This window comes from Piliocolobus tephrosceles, chromosome 10, assembly GCF_002776525.5.
Source record: "Piliocolobus tephrosceles isolate RC106 chromosome 10, ASM277652v3, whole genome shotgun sequence".
NCBI lineage: Eukaryota > Metazoa > Chordata > Mammalia > Primates > Cercopithecidae > Piliocolobus > Piliocolobus tephrosceles.
Genome location: NC_045443.1, coordinates 78,627,194 through 78,641,092, shown reverse-complemented (window position 1 = coordinate 78,641,092; position 13,899 = coordinate 78,627,194). Strand labels below are relative to the sequence as shown.

The 13,899-nt window shown below is 32.9% G+C and overlaps 1 protein-coding gene across 1 annotated transcript in view; it reads right to left on the bottom strand.

Annotated features, from left to right (window-relative positions):
* Positions 1–13,899, bottom strand: part of ACSS3 (acyl-CoA synthetase short chain family member 3) — a 172,777-nt gene that overhangs the window by 13,779 nt on the left and 145,099 nt on the right. The window contains exons 12-13 of the mRNA XM_023203172.3: positions 10,392–10,473; positions 8,053–8,175 (exon numbers count right to left, since the gene is read on the bottom strand). Coding sequence (XP_023058940.1) covers positions 8,053–8,175; positions 10,392–10,473 — 205 coding nt within the window. The remainder of the gene's footprint in view (positions 1–8,052; positions 8,176–10,391; positions 10,474–13,899) is intronic.

Below are 13,899 nucleotides of genomic sequence, written 5' to 3'. Positions count from 1 at the left end.
AAAAAAAAAAAAAAAAAAAAAAAAAAAATCCTACATGTAGGCATATCATATTCAAATTTCAAACAATCTAAGATAAAGAAAAAAATTCTAGAGAAAGCCAGAGTGGAGGGAGAAAAACCTTACCTGTAGAGAAGCAAAGATAAGAATCATATGTGATTTCTCCTTAAGAACCATGTAAACAAGCAGACAGTGGAGCGAAATATTTAAAGTGTCAAGAGAGAAAAAAGCACCATTAATTCTAGAATTACAGAATTACAGATTGCTATATTGTGGAAAATTATCCTTCAAAAATCAAGGAGAAATAAATACTTTTTTAGACAAAAGAAAAAAAATTGAGGTAATACATTGCCAGTAGACCTGCTTTGCAAGAAATGTTATTTGGAGACAAGGAAAATAATATATCAGAAACTTGTATGAATAAAAATAACAGAAGAGCATCAGAAATGAATAAACAAAAATAAAATAAAAAATTATTTTTCTTGTTCTCAATTTACCTCACAGATAAGTTTCCTCACAATAATAATAGCAACAATGTGGGTATATGTGCATGTATATATGCTTATGTATAAGCAAGTGAATGACAGCAGTGATACAAGAGCTACAAGGGAGGAATTAGAAATATTTTGCTATTATAAGGTATTTGCTCTGCCTATGAAGTAACATAGTATTATTTGAGTCTGGACTTGATTAGTTGTAAATATATATTGCAAACATTAGGGCAACCACTAAAACAAGTTTAAAAAAGTATATTTAATATGTTAAGAAAGGAGAGCAAAATGAAATAATATAAAATGTCCAATTATAACCACAAAATGCAGAGAAAGACAGACAGAAATAGAAACAAAGTATAAGGGCAACAAATAGAAAACAATAAAAAATACGGTAAATGTTAATGATCACTTATATTATATTCAGTTATATTAATGATCACTTAATATCTGATCTAAATATACCAATTAAAAGGCAGATCATCAGAGAGTAGATAAAAAAACAAGCCTCCATTACATGTTTTCTGAAAGAAACCCATTTTAAATATAATGACACATATAGATTAAAAGTAAAGGGATGGAGAAAGTTATACCATGCTAATTTTTATAAGTAGGAGTAGTTACGTTAATTTCAAGCACAGAAGACTTCAGAGCAAGAAAATGTATCAAGAATAAACAGAAGCATTACATAATGATAAAGAAGTCAATAACCCAAGAAGGAATGATGATCCTTACAGCATCAAAGTATGTCAGTCAAAAACTGATAGAATTGGGAGGAGAAACTGATAGAATTGGGAGGAGAAACAGATGAATAAATTATTATAGTTCAAGACTTCAACACCCCTGTGCTGGAAATTTACAGATCCGCTAGGCACACGATCAGTAAGTACATAGTTCAGTTCAACAGTACCATCAATCAACTGAATAAAACTGACATCAATAGTCCACTTCATTCAACAACTAAGAATTAAGAATAAGAAAAAAAAGTCCACGCTCAACACATCATAGACAGAACAAGTACCTTTTAATAACAAAAATTCCTAATTCCTCCCTTCTAGCCCTTGTATCACTACTGTCATTTATTTTGCTTATACATAAGCATATATATGTATGTGCATATATGCACACATATTGTTGCTGTTATTAGTATGAACAAACTGTTATTTGTGAGATAAATTGAGAACAAGAACAATAAAATATTTTATTTTACTTTCTGATATGGTTTGGCTGTGTACCCATCTAAATCTCATCTTGAATTGTGGCTTCCGTAATTCCCACGTGTCATAGGAGGCACCCAGTGGGAGGTAACTGAATTGCGGGGAGGGGGGGAATCTTTTCTGTGTTGTTCTCATGATAGTGAATAAGTCTTACAAGATATGATGGTTTTTATAAAGGGAGTTCCCCTGCACGCTCCCTCTTGCCTGCTGCCATGTAAGACATGACTTTGCTCCTCATTCTCCTTCTGCCATGATTGTGAGGCCTCCCCAGCCATGTGGAATTATGAGTTAATTAAACCTCTTTCCTTTATAAATTACCCAGTCTCAAATAGGTCTTTATTAGCAGTGTGAGAACAGACTAATACACCTTCATTTATTCATTTCTGATGCTCTTCCTTTACTTTTCTTTATCTACATTTCTGATTTATATTTTTTCTTTGTCTCTGAATGAAGTTGTTGAATGAAGACTACACATTTTTTTCAAACTCAAATGGAACATTCACCAAAGCAGACTATATTTTGGACTATAAAACACACCTTAAAATTTTTAAAAGAATATAAATCAAACAATATCTGTTCTGAGGTAATAATGGAATTAAACTAGCAATCAATAACAGAAAAATAGATGTAAAATCACAAATTATTGGAGATTAAACAACAGACTTCTAAATAACACGAGTCAAAGAAGATATTTCAAGAGAAATTTAAACATATTTTAACTAAATGAAAATTAAAATATAACATCAATATTTATGGGATGCAGCAGCAGCATGCTTGCTGTAAAATTTATAGCATTGAATTAACATATTTGAAAAGAAGAAAGATCTAAAATCAATTACCTAAACTTTCACCTTAGGAAACTAGAAAATGGGAGACCAAATTAAATTCAAAGTAAGCAGAAGAAAAGAAATTATAAAAATTAAGGAGAAATAAATTAAATTGAAAATAAGAAATCAATAGAAAATACCACAAAACCAAAAGCTATTCCTTTAGAAGATCAACAAAATCAATAAACCTTAAGCTAGGCTAAGAAAAAAAAAAGGAAGAGACAAATTACTAAAATCAGAAATGAAAGAGGACATATTACTATAGACCATGGACATTAAAAAGATAATAAGGAATATTGTGAACAAGCCTATGTCCACAAATTTGAATTGATGAAATAAACTAATTTCTTGAAAGACACAGTCTTCCAAAAGTCACACAGGAAGAAATTGACAATCTGAATAGGCCTATATGTATTAAAAATTTAATCAATAATTAATGATTATTAACCTTCCAAAACTGAAAGTACCAGGCAAAGATAGGTTCGCTGGTGAATTCCACCAATTCATCAGTTAATTCTACCATTTAAAGAATAAATTAGACCTTTATCTACAATCTGCCCTTCCAATGACAGAAGTAATGGGAACATTTTCTAACTCAATCTATGGGACTGGAATAATGCTGGCCCCATAGAATGAGTTATAAAATATTCCCATTGTATTAATACTAAAATAAGACAATTACAAAAAAAAAAAAAAGCTATAGACAGTGGCTGTCATGAGCATAGATGCCAAAATCCTCCATAAAATATTAGCAAATAGAATCCAATCATGTGTGAAAAGAATTATGTACTATGACCAAGTGGAATTTATCCCAGGTATGCAATGTTGGTTCAAAATTCAATAATCAATGTAATCCATCACATCAATAGGCTGAAGAAGGAAAATTACATAATCGTATCAGTAGATGGAGAAAAAAATAAAACATTTGACAGAATCCAATATCCATTCATGATAAAAACATTGAGTATACTAGGAATAGAGGGGAACTTCCACAATTTGATGATGAACCATCTACAAAAAACCGAGAGCTTACATCATACTCAATGGTGAGAAACTGAAAACTTTCCTGCTACGATCAGGAACAAGGCAAGGATGTCTACTCTCACAAGTATATTTTCAACATCATACTGGCTAGTGCAACAAGAAAGAAAAACATCATCATACTAGGTAGTGCAATAAGACAAGAAAGGAGTATAAAATGCATACAGACTGAGAAAGAAGATCTCAAACTCTATTTGTTCCTAAACAACATGGTCGTATATGTAGAATATCCAAATAGACAAAAGCTTTGAAAATTAAATTGACATTAAAACCACAGTCCACAGAAAGTGGGTAAAGCTATGTAGTCTGATCCTAACTGGGCTGACCGCCTCCTAAAATAAGTAGCCACAATAATAGAAATCCAGAAGATTTAAATAGGATCCAGAATCTCATGGTGTAATATTCAAAACACTCGGGGTAAGATGTAAAATACACATAACAGTTATCAGGAAAATCTAAACAACTTTTAAGAAAAAAGGAAATCCCTAGATACCAAATCCAAGATTATCCAAATATCAGAATTATCAAAAATTTTAACTTAGCTATTGTGCCTACAGGGAAATAAACCTCTAGATTTATCAGTGCTCCTATAAAAAGTCCTAGCCTCCTGGCACTCTTAAAACGTCCTAAAAATTAGATCTATAGTGATTTCCTTAATGAATTGCTCAGATCTTAAAGGAAAATAAAACTTTAATTTACCTGTAAGGCCGAGTGTGTACAGTCCAGACTAGATCCCCGGTATAAACTCCCGAGGAGCTGGGTAGACTGGCTCACTATCGTCTTAGGTATTTACCTACTAAAAAAGATTAATTCCCAGGAGGTAGAAACATCTCCAGGTTTTAAAACTGGAGATGCACAGGGCTATCTGGTTCCTGGCGCTATTTTACTTATATATTAAATAATTAGAATTTTGATTAAAGACTCTATGTTTTCAAGAAGAGTCTTCAGGAAGGATGGCTGCCTCCCTCCCTTTTATAAGTGAGAAAATTCATTTTTTTAACCTTCATTTATGGAGAATCTGGCTACTCATGTAGGAAAAATTGCCATTGGCTCTCATTGGGTCACAATAAGACCCAGGGTAATGGGGAAATGACACTCTTATTAAAAAATATATATATATGTCTTTGACCCAGAACACCTCATTTTCACATTCGGGATAAAAGTAATAAAGATGAATAATAAAAACCAAATAATAACCATGGCCCAAGAAGAATGGGCAAAATCTCTTGGCATGAATGGAATAATAGACATTCTTGCAAATTAATAAAAGCTACAAAGAAAACCCAAAATAATTTAAAAGAGAGAAGAGGGGAGAATGAAATGAGAAGAATAAAATAAGAGAATGAAAAAGAGAAGAGTCAAAAAGAAAAATAATAAACTGGTAGACAGATATATAAATATATCAATAATTAAATGTAAATTATCTGAAAACACTAAATGATAGAGATTGTCAGACTGGATAAACATAAAAACAAATACATGCTGTCCATATGATCTAAGTAGATGCTGTCTACAAGAAACCCATATGAAATATAATACAGATAGATTAAAAATGAAAACATGGAAAAAGATCAATGATTCAAACATGATTCAAAGAAAAGAAAGACTATATGATTACCACAAACAGTATATTTCAGAATAAGGAAAATTACTATTGATTAAACAAATCAATGTATAAAAACAATAAATCATTGGAATCATATAAAATTTGTCCCAGGAATGCACGACTAGTTCAACAGCTGAAAATTATTTAATGTAATTCACATAACACTGTTAAAAAGAAAAACCATGTTCTTATCAATAGAGGCAGAAAAAGCATTTGATAAAATTCAACATTAATTCATAATTAAAAATAACACTTCAGCAAATTAGAAATAAAAAAACATTTATTCTGTTTGATAAAGTATATATTTACAGAAATACCTACAGTTAGGTCCATTCTTGCCTTTACCCTAAGATCAGGAACAAGACAAGGGTGTCTGCTCTTGCCAGTCTTACTCAACATCCTACCCCAAGTTCTAGCCAGCTCCAAAGGCAAGAAAAAGACGTAAAAACCATTCAAATAGGGAAGAAAGTAATAAAAATGTTTTTATTCACATGTAACATAATTGTTTACACAGAAAGTCTCAACAGTCTACCAAAAATACTGCTAGAGCTAGCAAGCAAATTAAACAAGATCATAGGTTACATATCAGTCTGCAAAAAGGTCAGTAGTTATTTCTATCCACTAGCAATGAAAAATTTGAAACCAAAGTTTTTAAAAAATACTATTTACAATAGCTAAAAAATTAAAGATTTAAGTATAAACTTAACAAAACTTGTTCAGAATTTGTATGCTAAAAACTACAAACTATTAGCGAAACAAAGAAAGGAGTCCTAAAGAAAGAAATATACAAAACTCATGGCTTGAACTCAGTAAGTTTGAAATAGCAATTTTTTTCCAATTAATATATGGATTTAACACAATCTCAATCAAAATTTATGTATGGGTTTGTTGTACCTATAGAAAATCTTATTCAAATGTGTATGTGGAATACCTAGAGGAACTCGTATAGCTACAACAAGACTGAAAAAAAGAGCAGATATGGAGGACTCACATTATTCAACTCTAAAATATACTACAAAGCTACAGTGTCAGGACAGTATAGTATTGGTAAAAACATAAACACATAGATCAATGAAATAGACGAGATATTCTAGAAACAGACCCACTCCAATATTATCACCTGATTTTTGACAAAGATTCAAAGGCAATTCAACAGAGAAAGGGCCGTTTTTTTTCAACAAATGATGCTGGAACAACTGGCATCCACTTAAAAAATTATGTATCAACCTACACCTTGCACTATATTAAAAAACTAACTCAAATTTAAATTTAAAATGATATAAATTAAAACAATACAACTAAATGTAAAACATAAAACTATAAAATTCTTAGATGAAAACAAGAGAAAATCTTTGTGATGCTGAGTTAGGAAAGAGTTTTTATATACAATACCAAAATCATAATCTGTAAAAGAAAAAATGATAAATTAGGCTTCATCAAAATAAAAACCATGTTTTTTTCTCTGTTATGGGCACTTCTAACAAAATAAAAAGATCAATCAGAAACTAGAAAAACAATTTGCAAACTGCACATCAGATAAAGGACTTGGATATAGAATATATAAAGAACTTAAAAAACTAAACAATAGAAAAGAAACAATCCAAATAAAAAAGAAAATAGGCTGAAGATTTTAACAACTATCTCATCAAAAAAGATACATGGATGGCAAATAAGCTTGTGAAAAGATGCCTAATATCATTAGTTTTTACGGAAATGCAAATCACATGCACAATGAGATATTATTACACACCTAGTAGAATGGTTTAATCAAGAGTAATGACACTACCAAGTTCTAGAAAGAATGGGGAAAAGTATAAACCCTTAAATACTACTGGTGGCTAGGTAAAATAGCACAGTAACACGGGAAAACACTTTGGTGGTTTCTCACAACCTTAAACATACACTTAACACATAACCCAGCAAACCCACTTAGGTATTTATCATAGAGAAATAAAACATTCTTTACACAAACACCTGTATTTGAATGTGTATAACAGCCCTATTTATAACTGCTCCAAACTAGAGATAACCCATTTGTCCTTTAATGGATGAATGGATACATAAACTTGTTAGTATAGCCACACAATGGAATTCTACACAACATAAAAAGGCAAATTCTTAATAAATGCAACAACTTGGAAGGATCTCAAATATATTTTCCTAAATGAAATAACCCAGTCTCAAAAGTTACAATACTGTATAATCTATTTATATAAAATTGGAGAGAAGGTTAAAACATAGGAACGGAGACAAAAACAAGGGTTACGAGAGTCAGAATACGAAGGTGACATTGTGAGAGAATTCTTTGACAGTGCTGAAATTGTATCGTATCCTTTCTCTGGTGATGGTTACAAGAAATTGTATTAGTATAAATACTCACAGTACTGTATAACAATAATGTAAATTTTACTCCATAGGAGTAAGTTTTTAAAACATTTTTAAAAACCTCTTCTGGAGACTTTCTGTGACTTACATTGGAAGAAAATTCTCAGGATTTAAGAGTACAATAAAATGTTTAATCCCACACCACTTAAAGACCTTATGCAAACCTGATGATTAAACATGAGTAAATCAAGAAGCTAGAGATATTTAAGCAGCAAGTATTAAGAGACAAATGTACACAGTGTATCCCATAAAGAAAAAAATATATGTAAGTGTTTAAAACTCTTCACTACCACCCAGGGATGTGGGAGTGTAGGGAATATGGATATGTAAAAGAGAGAAAGTGAGATGAGAGAGATACAAGAGTAACCTAGCCTCTGCTGCAAATGAACGGTATGGTAATTTTCCAAGTGAAATAATCTCAATATTGTCTTCAGTGCAGCTCTGTGCCTAAACACTACTTGGAATAGAATACCAATATTCATCAATACCTCTTCAATGGCACCTGCAGAAATTCTGTGACCTGCAACATTTATTACATCGTCCATTCGAGACATAACATACACATAGCCTTCTTCATCCATGTAACCAGCATCCATGGTATCATAATATCCCTGAAAACAAGAAAAAATAATATTTGATTAGCACGTACCATTAAGTAATATAATCATTTTAAACTTCGTAAAATATACAATGTAATAGAAATGGATTTACTGTGAACGTTTGCTATTTTTCATAACTAGACTAGGAAATTACACTACTTTTTATCTGGAAACTGTACTAGAATCTCTTTGCTCCTTTAACAGCCAAGAATAAGAAGCGTTTTTAGAAATGTTTAAGTGTTTGAATATAGAGTTGTAAAGTTTATGAATCCAATTTCTTCTTTTAATGGAGAAGTAATAGCTTAATACTAATTCTAATATACTTTGATATTGCAAAGTAATTCTTTGATACATTTCTTCTTTAATTGTATTAACTTTTAAAAGCTTTAAAGTTCCCAGTGAATAATTTCCCAATACAGCACTAGTTTATTAATATAGGTTAGGATTGGACTCAAGCTTCAGTGAAATTTAATAGTAAGTATGAAATTTAATTTTTAGTCACTCAAAGTAAAACATTGTTGCTGGTCTAGAAATGACAGTAGAATAAGAATAATAAAGAATAAGAAGTAGAAAAAATAAATATTATTTTTCCTTATGCTTCTGAGTTATTTTGATACCTATGTTTATGAGCATGGACTTTAGTACAAATCCCGGAAACCACTATTGTGTTTCTTAGACTTTCTGAGACTCAGTATTCTCATCTGTTAAATGGGAAAATGAGCTCTGCCTTCTAAGGCTTCTGTGAAGCACGCATGAAACAGTGTATACCAGTGAAAGAGGAACAGACTGTGGCACATCATGAGCTCTCAATAATTTTACTGCAATTAATACTTTTATTAATGTTAGAGAGGCAACCTAGAGTAGTAGTTAAGGGTATGAAGTCTCAAGCCTGACTATTTTGGTTCGTCTCAGTTCCATCACTTCTCACCTATGTGAACTCATGGGAAATTACTCAACCCTTCTGTGCTGTTATTAATTCCTCAAATAATAGGTTTGAGATCAGGTAAAAAGACAGAGTACAGAGTCACTTCACATAGTGTAGCCATAAACAGGGGCTTTGAGGGAGCTTTTAGTGTTAAAGGTGATCATGTTAATACCACATGCACATATCATTTGCCATTGTCAGGCTATAATCAATGATCTCACCACCTGCACTCTGATGATTTAACTGTGGCCCATCATGCAGATAGATTGGGCTTACTGGAGTCAACTACACTGACAAATCTTCCCTGCCACACTCTATCAGGGGATGTTTAATCTTGGCTATTGAGGTCATTCAATGCTGCAATTTCTTCCTAAAGAAAGTTATTTTAATTCTTGTCATTTGTCTGGGTGATTAGGTTATCTTTCCTTCACTAACAAATAATAAAGATAAAATGCTAAATACTTTGGCAAAATTTTAGTGAAATTCTGTTCATTCAGAATTTTACTTAGTGAAAAATGAGAACCAGGTGTCCCTGTTGGGGTTAGGCGGTGGGGGTGGGGGGTGTAAGTAGAGGGACAACCGAAAGATGATGTGAGCAGACCCTGATGTGTTTTATTAATGAAGTGCTGTTATAAACATAACACGCATCACCACGGCATAGAGTAACAAGTTTCACATGACGACAGAATGTGAAACAGGAAGGCACTTTTTGTTGTCTAGGACGCTGGGTGTTGGGCTTTGAGTACACTGTTTCTGTCCTGTATCTGTATTTTTAAAATAAGATTTAAAAATAGAGCGCTCAGAGAACATTCAAGAAATGGTGTCAAAAATAAAGAAATGGAAAAATACAACTTCTGGGCAAGCTGAACGGAATTTGCTCATATAACCCATAAGAGGTAAGAGGTTAAAGGGTCTTAATGACATTATATAATTCTGATTTGTTACTCTCTGTCTGTTGATACAGAGGAATCAGGTAGAGGAAACAATACAGAAAGTCCAAACAACATTTTTATGTAACAAATAATGTCCTGATGTCCTGATACTGAGGACTATTAAATTCTAGGAAAAGCTGCTAAGAAAAACCAAGAAATTTCTATGTCTAGAAACTGACAATAAGTATAAAATTGACTTATTTAGATAATTATGAGTTGGGCATTCTTATTCCTGGGAGCTGGAAACCGGTCTAGATAATCTTTAAAAGTTTCTTTTTGATCTACGATTCTAGGAGCAAGTTTCTCAATTTAATAGTCAAGAATTATAGAAAAGTATATAAAAAGATAAAAAAGCACATTAAAGTTCTTACAGGAAATTTTTCAAAGTATAAATGCTTGAATGCTTCCTGATTCTTCCAGAGTCCTGAGAAAGCCCCAGGTGGCAATGGCAACCTTATACAAAAACAGAGCAGTTAAAATGATGATGAAAGTGGTAATAAAGACAGGTTGATTAGAACTATTGTTTTTCTAGTGTGATGGATAATTACAATTCAAATCCCACATTGAAATATAACCCTTAAATCTGCTGGATAGTTCATGTCTGAGGTTTATGTAGCTGACCATTGTACAGCAGAACTGTTGAAGAATGACTTTAGTCTCTGGAAAGTGCACAAAAGGCACAAATATGTGGAATTCAAATAACTATTAGCAATAATCATTGTTTCAATGAAAAACATAATATCTGCAAAAAAAGAACCAAAAAACGTGTCATTGAATTACTTTCTTAGAAAACTATTCTTTCACCATTGAAAAGTTAATTTATTTTTTGAAGTATCAACGTACTGTCATCTTTGCCTGTCTCTTTGTGTAACAGAATATTCTAATTAAGCACTCAGTGTACAAACTTATCTTCATAATCAATATGCCTCCCTCCGCTGGGAATTCTCTTTTACTGCTTCCTCCTCCTTTTTCTTTTCATGATCATCCAGAACTATGTGATTTCTCACTTCTATAAACACATGGAAATGCTTCAGCATAGAAAATACACAGAACTATGTATCTTTTGTCTTCAGCAAATTTCCTCCTTATGTTTCTTTCATTTATAGTGTCAAACAGGTGTTAAATGCATGGCAAGGGCTTAACCTCTATCTATCTATTTGTTTATCTATCTATGTTTACCTAAATAAACGAAATTCTCATATTTTTCACTTGTAGGAAGTGCCTACTAACAAAGACAACCACTCAAATTGCTTTCGGAACACAGAAACCTTTTAGATACTCTAGTTTGGAATTTTCAATACTGTAAAACATAGGGGCTTTCAAAACCTACCCTCCCATATTTACACAATGAAAAAAATACTAAATGGAGTTGTAAATTCGTAGTTCTGATGCTGTGAAAGTTGAAGATGAAGTACAGATGGCTAGTGTCCATGTAAGACGACATCACACATTCCCCACAAGCAGGATTTTCGGGTCTGACAGTACAAAAGAAAGCAGTGTGGTCACATGGCCCCACCTCAACATTAGAACTTTGTGGCACTGGATTTTACTCTCACCTCTGTCAGGAACACAATGCTGTTACAAGCAGAAGCAGCTGCCGATGCCTCCTTGAGCAGCCCAGTAGATACTGCCCATTTGTATAATGTCCAGCCTCCCAGTAGTGATCGAGGGGAGGAGTTCTCCCTTGCTAGATGCTCTTTACTTAAAATTATTTTAAGACAGAGAAAATATACTATGTCAGCATTTCTGGACTTCATGTAATTACATAAAATGCACATGAGGGTATTTTGTAATCTGTAAAATAATCCAAAGAAATGCTGTTGTGTTGTTGCTGTTGCTGTTGTGATTATTACTGTTTGCTAAATCCGTATGAAGGCAATAGGTTGAAGCCAATAATCCCTCCAGGTTCTTTTAACTGAGCTTATTATGTAAATACTTGTAAATAACCACATAGATAACATCACTTCATTAGTTTGTTTTAATTGTTAATATTTTACAGAAAAGTGTAAAATCATTGAGTTTTAAGCATTGAAATAAAATAAGACTATAACAAATACTAAAAATCAATTTAGCAGCACTTTCAGGATGCTGAAGGTGAAAAAGTGAAGAGGACCTTAGGAAAAAAGTGGCAAATCACATGCCAATATGGGCAAAGAGAGATAACACTAGTGAGTGAAGCAAATTGTATGTAAAATAAATGGTGATAAACCTGATGAAGATGCATTCTGCTTGCATATTAAATAAGAGACAATTTTCAGTTGCTCCCAAGAAATATATAATGATATATAGGGTCTTTCTGTATTTCATGGTGCCATTTTTTACATATACATGGGTATTGGAAATTATTGCTCTACTATACTAAATGAAAAGAAGAGGTATCTGTGATAATCAATGGCAGCTGACATTTACGATGGATTGAGGGCCATAGAGAATGGTGGAGTCTGAAGCAAATTACAGTGTATATACCAGGTACAATGGGAACAGCTGTTTCTTAGTTCCACCTGATTGCTGATCCAAATTTCTGAACATGTAATATTGCCCATGATGAGAGCTATGCATATCAAAAAATACATATTAAACAGGCATTTTTTTTCCATTTTATCTACCCCAAATCAAACATTTTGGTCCACCAGCATTCACACACTATCTGCTCACAGCAGAGACTTCTACCTGTTCACAATCATAACCTAAATTAGTTAGTATTTAGTGCTGTTTGCAAGAGCTGAGTGTCCTGGTAGCCTAGTATGTACCTAATCCAGAGTGTATAGATAGGACCAAGAGGATTGCATTTTACAGAAAGAATATTACTAGAGAGAAAGAGAAAATCTCATACTTTCCAGAAGCCAATTATGTTTGCAACTTCTATTTTTAAAAGAAGATGCCCTGCTAACCTGTATTTCCTCTTGCCTCATGAGAAAAAATACAGTGCTAGCAATTTGTAACAGATAGAGTATATTCTTTTTTCTTTTTTTTTACAGTGATATTCTTATTATTTTTTCTTTTTTTATTTATATTTTTATTATACTTTATGTTCTAGGGTACATGTGCACAACGTGCAGGTTTGTTACACATGTATACATGTGCCATGTTTGTGTGCTGCATCCATTAACTCGTCATTTACATTAGGTATTTTTCCTAATGCTATCCCTCCCCCGTACCCCCTCCTCCCACCCCACAACAGGCCCCAGTGTGTGATGTTCCCCTTCCTGTATCCAAGTGATCTCACTGTTCAATTCCCACCTATGAGTGAGAACATGCGGTGTTTGGTTTTCTGTTCTTGCGATAGTTTCCTGAGAATGATGGTTTCCAGCTGCATCCATGTCCCTACAAAGGACACAAACTCATCCTTTTTTATGGCTGCATAGTATTCCATGGTGTATATGTGCCACATTTTCTTAATCCAGTCTGTCATTGATGGACATTTGGGTTGGTTCCAAGTCTTTGCTATTGTGAATAGTGCCGCAATAAACATACATGTGCATGTGTCTTTATAGCAGCAAGATTTATAATCCTTTGGGTATATATCTGGTAATGGGATGGCTGGGTCAAATGGTATTTCTAGTTCTAGATCCTTGAGGAATCGCCACACTGTCTTCCACAATGGTTGAACTAGTTTACAGTCCCACCAACAGTATAAAAGTGTTCCTATTTCTCCACATCCTCTCCAGCACCTGTTGTTTCCTGATTTTAATGATCGCCATTTAACTGGTGTGAGATGGTATCTCATTGTGGTTTTGGTTTGCATTTCTCTGATGGCTAGTGATGATGAGCATTTTTTCATGTGTTTGTTGGCTGCATAAATGTCTTCTTTTGAGAAGTGTCTGTTCATATCCTTTGCCCACTTTTTGATGGGGTTGTTTGTTTTTTTCTTGTAAATTT